The following is a 7,349-nucleotide window of genomic DNA, read 5'->3' as shown; positions in this document are numbered from 1 at the left end:
GAAATCCATTGAAACAGTGCATCATCAGTGTAACTTGCTAGTAATTCGTCTGCAACAAAATGCCAAGCCTTGTACAAATACAAAACTTCATAAACTCTTCTTTGATCTAAGACCGAGGACAAAAACTCCTATTGAAAAACTGAAGTTTTTTACAAGCTTTTCTTTCTTATACTTTCTTTATTATTTTTGCTGTAACAAAGGCAAAAGAGAGAGAGCAAAACCTCATTTACAGTCACAAAAAGGGTCCAACATTCTGCTCAAGAAACGCTCATGGCGCCACGCTTGCCGCGGCCACCGGAGCAGCAGCCTTGCCGGTCTCCTGCAGCGAGATGACAGTCTCGAAGGCGCCGACCAGCGCCTTCACCTTGCTCTTCCTCGCTTCGGCCACGAGCCGGCTCGCCGTCTCCTCGATCACGTTGTTTAACAGCACCTGCTCCTGCCTCTTCGTCTCCTTGCCGTCCTGCCGCCGCCGCAGCACGACGACCACGGCGCCAGCGTCCCTCGCCGCGGCGCTGCCGCCGCTCCTCCTGCCGGTGATTCTGATCCCCCTGCTCCTGGCGGCGCTCGCGTCTGCCGCGGCCATGGCAGGCCTGAACCCGAGCCGTCTCGGCGTGCTGCTGCTGCTGTCGTCAGGGTTCAGCACCTTGCCACGGCGGAACGTCAGCTTGCGAGGCTGCGACGCTGGTGCCACTGTGCTTGAGGGAGCGATGGGTGCAGGCTTTGCTCTCCTTGAGATTGCAGTTCTTGAAATGTCAGTTTTTTCTGTAATGAAAGAATTTAGTTGTCATCGTGCACGACAAGAATTTAGTTTACATCAAAGAAGATTTGTAAATGATTAAAACTTGAATTATGCAGCTTCAGAACAAGCATTTACCAAAAAAAAATTCAGAAAAGAATCATAAAAAAAGAGGGCGATGGACATGGTATGGTTTCAGCTTACATTAAGCAGAAGAAATGCACCAAATTCAGAAAACAAATATATCTGCATTGAGAAGGAAAGGATTGTACAATGACTAATTTATTTTGTTGCACAACGAACAATGTAAAATGAGCATATAACATTGGCAATGTGAACAAACATGTTCATGATATTAGTATTGAATGCAATTAAGCAAGCTATGATATAGGAAGCAATCATGTGATTATTTGAGAGATGCCGATGTACCTTTGCGAGGAGGACGGATCTCGTTGTTGTTAACATCTGGTTTTCGCACTTTCGGTGAAGCCATCTTCAAAATTTTCTCCTTGGTATTCTTAGCATCAGCGGCTGAATTTTCTGTTTCAGAAACCTTCTTACTGCTCTTGATTGGGGGAGCAATTTTGTCTTTTCTGATTGATTTCGACCTGAGGCTCGAGATGGACTTGCTGGACATGTTTACAGAACGAGACAGTTTCAGTGGACCTAGTACCACCTTCTCATCTCCCTTCTTCTGCAAGACTTGAACATTCTTGACAGCATTTTTTTCTGTCATCTTTCTTTCAGTCTGTTTCCCTGAGGAAAGCGGTGGAGAGGGAGCATTTTTCACTGTCTGAGACTTCAGCTTTGCTAACCTAGCAGGTTTGGCAGCTGAATCAGTTGCGCTAGAGGATGATGGTACTTTGATCTCCTTAGCTTTTGGTGCAGCTGATGCAACAGTTGAGCTTAATTTCCTCTCCGGGATACTGAACTTTTTAGTAGCAGTACCATCTGCAGTTTTTCTCATTGTCTTTGGTCCAGTGGAGCTTTCAACTGCTGCACCAGTAGCTTTCAGATAAGATGCTCTTCCATTTCTCTGGCTTGAGACAATATTCCTAGTTATATTTGATGTCTCTTTCACCTTTGGTTTTACAGGTTCATTAGCTGAGCTCTTTGATTTAGTACCAAGCGCAGCCTGTTCGTGCTTCTCTGATGCTATCACAGCCTGAGTAGTCCTCTTATCTGAACTTGCCCACTCATTTATTGATTGATCAGGCACATGATCTACAACTGATACATTGTTAGCTGGCAGAATGGCATCCTCGGTGTGTTCATCAGATTCATCAATGTCCTGGATAGCTAATGGCATCTCCAGCTCAATGCTTTCAGCTCCATCGGATGAAACTCCATCTTTACAATCTGCCACATCATCATGAGAAATGACCAAGCATTCTGCATCAGTTGGCTGCATTTCAGCCACAATAGGTTCAGATGCTTCACCTGACAAATCTTCCACGCAGGAAATGCTGTCAAAATGATCAGGTGCTCTTTCCAGTGGTGCCTTGGGATTGATGAATTCAAGCTTACCAGGAGCAGTAGCATTACCATCATTTTCATGAGAATTTTTCAGCTTCTGGTCTTCCTTTCTTGGCCTGGCAGTTTTTGGTAGTCTGATTTCGACTGGGCTATGTTCATGGTTTCCAATACTCGCACGACGCAATTGCTTGCGACTAATAGGCCAGTACTTTTTGGGTTCAGAGGAATGCTGGATCCCATACTTGCAGTTGTCATGGCAAGACCTACTGGACGCTCTTAGGTAATGTGGGACTGGCTTCTCCTTCCTCTTAACATCAGGCGGCATGCTGGTGCCATCTGTGATTACTGGAGAGTTTATCAGGAGGTCTTCGCATTTGGGTTCAGCTGATGAAGGAGTTGAGGTGATCACCTCTTTGATCACTTCTTCAGCCATTAGAAGCACAGAAGCTGCAATTGCAGACACAGATGTGAGCGCCACAAATAGTTGAGATACCAACATCAAACACAAACAAAAACATATAATGGCATAATCTGTATGTGCAAATTAAACAAGCCCTATTTTTAAATCAGAATTATTGTCATCTTTTCCGTGTTATATTTTGTTAATGAATAAACTTTTTCAAGGTGTTCATCACCTGCTACTAAGAAATTGTTATGGAAGTACACAAGCATTCATGGAGCTTATAGTTTCTTCTTCAGTTCAACTGATTCTCACCAAACCTAAATGCTAAAACATTTCCCCCAACTTGATACCAGAAGGCGTGTGCAAGCAACTCGATGCAAGTCAACCATGTTCTGGCACAACTCCAACCATACACCAGAATACAGTGGACCAAAAAATAATTCAGGCTCCAGAATATTCGCAAGCACGCCTCTGTATTTTAATCCTGAGTCCTGACTAGCATAATCTAGCTAATCATGCAGTGTTACTTTATTCATGAACCCTTTATTTTCTTTCTGATATAGTACTGTAAACACTGCAATCAGATTCTTGACAAAAAAAAGTTGTACAGCTAACTAACTGATAATTTTGAGTTAGCCTAGTTCACATCAGTACAACTCAATTTCCAATCAACATTATCAATAAATGTCAAATGATTCCTCAGTCCTCACCAGAATCAAAGAACTGAACAGGCCACAGTGGCATAAAAGTAAACCATATCTGAAAAAAAACCGCACCAACATGAACGAAGGATCGCAACATGAAACACGCATTCTGATCATTGTTGCGTGTTCTCAATAGCTGTGCTACAGGGGAAGGAAAAAGAAACTCAAGAACCTGATCGGATCGTCTTGGTAACAGAGTACCAACGACGGAAATCTCCGGGAAAACGCAGGAACAGGCAGTCAGCCGTCAGAAAGGAACCTACAAGCCAATAAACCTCACCTCCCGCCGATCCTTGATCGAGATGCAGAGTTGCCGGCGAAGAGACAGCCGGAAGACGGCGACGGAGGCAGAGAGGCGCCGGGACGTGCGATCACGGAAGGAATGGCTTGCCTTGTCGCTGCGCCGCCGCAGAACGGACGAGCAACTGGTTGGGAGAGGGAGAGGAGGGGTCGCTGGTTGATGAGTTGGAGCCTTGCCGGAGGAGATGGAAAGGGAGGGAAGGAGGGAGGCGAGGTGTCTGACTTGGGAGGGAGAAAAAGGCAGCTGCACAGGGTCCATGGACCGGTAGAGGTGGTTTCCGGTTTTCAGGTTTTGGGAGTTGGATGGTGCTTCTGAAGGTTGCAACAGAATTGCACACAAGGGTTGCAAGGTCCAGAGTCCAAAAATAGGGTGTTGGTCACTAACAAGTGGGTCCGGATCCACGCGTTAGCGAGCCAACTGCTGAGGTAGCACATTAGAGGAACCGTGTCCGGAATTTGAGATTTGATTTTGAGTGATAGGGTTGGTTCGGGTTTAGTTTACGACACCATTGTATGAACCTATTTATGGAAGGTGTGGAAGTGGAGAGTATCGTTAAAGAGTAGCCTATTAGGATTTAGTTATTTCTTTAAGCAAACATGTATTTTCCAAATTGCGTACATGGTGAATTTTCAAGTCTATCAAGGAATGATATGTTTATTACACACAATCACGACCTATTTTTCTCTTGTCCGTGTCATGTATTAGGGATTTCCTAGTGTTCATCTCTCTTAAAAACAAAATAAAAAAATAAAACTAAATTTTTTTATAAAATTATTAATTTTTCTAATAATACATAGAGATTTTCTTCACATTTAGTGATTTAAATTTATTGCCCTTTTAAGAAGCTTTTTGCTTAATTCCCCTCTAAGGGGATTCAAGGGTACTATGGAATTCTTAGTTACAAGAGATCTGTTCCTTTCTCAATTTTCTCAATCCCCACCAAACCATACAAAGCTCTAAAATGAGATTCTTCATTGAGAAGAGTCCTACCAATATCAAGACCTTTGGTAAAGGAAAAAAATAGAATGCATGATAAGCAAAATAGACTGTGCGATAAGCAAGCAATTTTGCTAGTTTGTTCGATATTTATTACGAGATGTAACTTAATCATTGAAATGTATGCTAGTCTCGTTAGATTTCACATTTTGATAAATCTTTTTTTTTATGGTCAATGGGGGAAAGGCTCCCCAACCTGGATATATTTCATTGAAGTGGCCTTCAAATAGCCAAAAGATACAGCATTCTGGTATCCCTTGTATTGAAGAAGTCATTGATTGCCCATTTTTCGTAAAGTCAAATTGTGCGACAAGCGTGACATCTCAACATCAATGCTAGTAGTGCATAGGCCGAGTCCATGCGTGCAGACCTCAATGGCCCCATCTCCATGAGTCCATGAAGCCAACCCAATAAGCTGCGTATAAAATTGTGATCAGACTGGGACGGATGGCATCAAGCTAACTGAACCCACCGACCTCCCATCTCATCTCCATCTAAACCTGTCCTCACTCATTGACAAATCATCACCATGTGATTCTCACGAGAAGACACTCAACTAACCATTTGGCCAACACCATCAGTACTCTTGCTATTTGTTTATGTCCATGCAGTACTGCTACTTTTCTCAACTCTACAGTGCAGTGTGCCAAATGCAAACTTGAACGTGATCGGATCTCGAGATGCCCTGGAAAACATGTACATTATTATACCCAAAACATGAGTAAGACCATTCAAATGTCCGGAACTTAATCACAAATAAATGTTGTTGCTTTTTATGGAAACAAATAACTGTTGTTGTTAGCACGTTACCGAAAACATTACTTTGGCCATTAAGCAGTAGCATACACCTTATGCAGAATGTAGCGAAGCTATAACTTTTTTTAGAACTGCCCATCTCTCTAAACATGTCAGAACGCTAGTACGATCTACTGATCTAGGGAGGGCCTTTACGAGCATTGTGGCAACTGTTTTTTTATGACGGCCAGGCCCGTGCCCAGGGGGCGTGCGGCTGCACAGCGGCCCCATTTTTTTTCCTAGAATTTGTAGCAGCCCATTAACTTCCTGCATTCTTCCTACTTGACCGGCCCTAATGCAAATGGTGAAACGGACACATGCCACGCCCCTGCCCTGCACAAAACAAAAAGGCCCGCAACACTGAGGAGTCCTGACGCCCGCCGCTCGCCAGTTTAGTTGTCGTGCCGTCTTCCTCTAATCCTGTGCCGATTCATCTTCAGTTCTTGTTTTTCACGAGTCACGACACCAAGGGCCGAGCTGTCGAGGCAGATGCCAGACGGCAGGGGCAGGCAACACCGTGTCACCGCCGAGGCCATGATCGCGAGTTCACGACGGCGATGCGGTGCAGCAGCCGGCCGGCGGCCCTAGGGCAGGCGGAGAATTCAGCAACGACAAGTCGGCAATTTCAACTCTTCACGCAATGGACTGGCTTAAGGAGAAGGTAAATAAATATTTCTTTTTAATTTCCCAACTGTATTGATATACATATATACTTGTATCCTTTGAGTCTTTAATGAATTAATTATAATTTTGTTCTTTCATCTTTTATGTTAGAAAACGGTCGATTGAAGCCATATTTTTTGCAAATCGATCTAGAAAATATGATTCTGGCAGCCAAAAATGTAAGAATAGTTAGTCTAGTAGGCATCACTTTAGAATTTCGCACAGGGCCCTGATTTATGCCGGCACGGCCCTGATGACGGCCTTCTGAATGCCCAGCTCCATAGTACTAAGGAGGCCGTCGTAGGTCGTAGCAGAAATAAGCACCGTGTCGCCACAGCTACTTCTTCTCTCCCTTATCTTTCTCCTAAACTTTTGCAAAGTACTCGACGAGCTCTGCAGCTTTTTTCCAGTCCTCCAATGTAGTGTATGCACTCTTTATGATTAGAATCCCATAAGCAAGAGAACCAAAGAAGACTTGTCGAGAGCTAAACCATTGTTGTTCAACAACTCCAAAATCTTATCTTTTACTCCCAGCAACAAAGAGAGACTTAAGATCCCAATCGCCTTTGCAACATAAACAAGTGAGGGCCCAGCTTTGACAAGTACTTGTGTGGTTTTCGATAGTGCCTAAGAATATTAGACAGGAAAATAAGCAGTCTGTTTGTCATATAGAGAGTAAACTTTTTATCAGACTACTTACCTTTATGCGGATCATATTGCTGATGGCGCTTGATGAAGAGTTGGTGTCCTTCCCTTTCAGAAGCAAGTACTGCACTTGTACCTCTATTAGCAATGGTACTATATACATGTCAAAGAGTTTTGCACTGAGCTGCAGCTTCATTGTAAATGATTTCCCCTGATTCTCCAACAACCCAAAAGTTTCTGCTCTGTTCTTGACCCGCAGGTTGTTTTCATCAGCTTCAGAACATGTAACTAGCTTCCTTAACTTCTCGGCATTCTGAAAGAAAAAACAGGCATCCAAATTAATGAGGTAACTGGATTATTCAATCTCAAAATATCATAGTTGAAATGTTGGAAAAATAGACAACTGTAAGTTTAAATTCCGAACTAGATTTATCATGATGAGAATTAAACCTAGCATGCATGACTCTAACATATTAGACAGTAAGTATAGTATAAACATGATCTCAGAAAACATGATTATGAAACAGATCTGATCACAAAATACACACTGTGTGGGAGCCGCCGGGAAGACGAAAGGTGCAGACGAGACGAAGACGGTCCTTCGAACGGAGCGCAGCAACCGGCGTTGCA

General features: G+C 43.4%; 1 protein-coding gene across 2 annotated transcripts; it reads right to left on the bottom strand.

Moving 5' to 3' along the window:
* LOC120666580 lies at positions 1 to 3,909 on the bottom strand. Of its 2 annotated transcripts, XM_039946455.1 has the most exons (4): positions 3,600 to 3,909; positions 3,326 to 3,374; positions 1,166 to 2,659; positions 1 to 762 (listed from the first exon to the last, which is right to left on the bottom strand). In XM_039946455.1, the coding sequence occupies exons 1-4, from the start codon at positions 3,876 to 3,878 to the stop codon at positions 269 to 271; spliced, it is 2,316 nt and encodes a 771-aa protein (XP_039802389.1). In that variant the 5' UTR covers positions 3,879 to 3,909; the 3' UTR covers positions 1 to 268. The 2 variants fall into 2 exon arrangements, with proteins under 2 accessions (XP_039802389.1, XP_039802390.1); XM_039946456.1 differs by lacking the exon at positions 3,326 to 3,374 and having other exon boundaries at positions 3,600 to 3,786.
* Positions 3,910 to 7,349: the final 3,440 nt, after the last annotated feature.

This window comes from Panicum virgatum, chromosome 3N (genome assembly GCF_016808335.1).
Source record: "Panicum virgatum strain AP13 chromosome 3N, P.virgatum_v5, whole genome shotgun sequence".
NCBI classification, from domain to species: Eukaryota; Viridiplantae; Streptophyta; class Magnoliopsida; order Poales; family Poaceae; genus Panicum; species Panicum virgatum.
The sequence above is the reverse complement of the archived record's forward strand: the minus strand, read 5'-3'. Positions and strand labels throughout refer to the sequence as shown.

What these genes read in the sequence shown, in the direction of transcription:
- LOC120666580 (XM_039946455.1), bottom strand. Translation starts at nt 3,878, where the DNA reads ATGGACCCTGTGCAGCTGCCTTTTTCTCCCTCCCAAGTCAGACACCTC. An exon ending in CGATCAAGGATCGGCGGGAG is followed by an intron (nt 3,375 to 3,599) that starts GTGAGGTTTATT and finishes GTTTTTTTTCAG; the next exon opens with ATATGGTTTACTTTTATGCC. An exon ending in GATCCGTCCTCCTCGCAAAG is followed by an intron (nt 763 to 1,165) that starts GTACATCGGCAT and finishes CTTTCATTACAG; the next exon opens with AAAAAACTGACATTTCAAGA.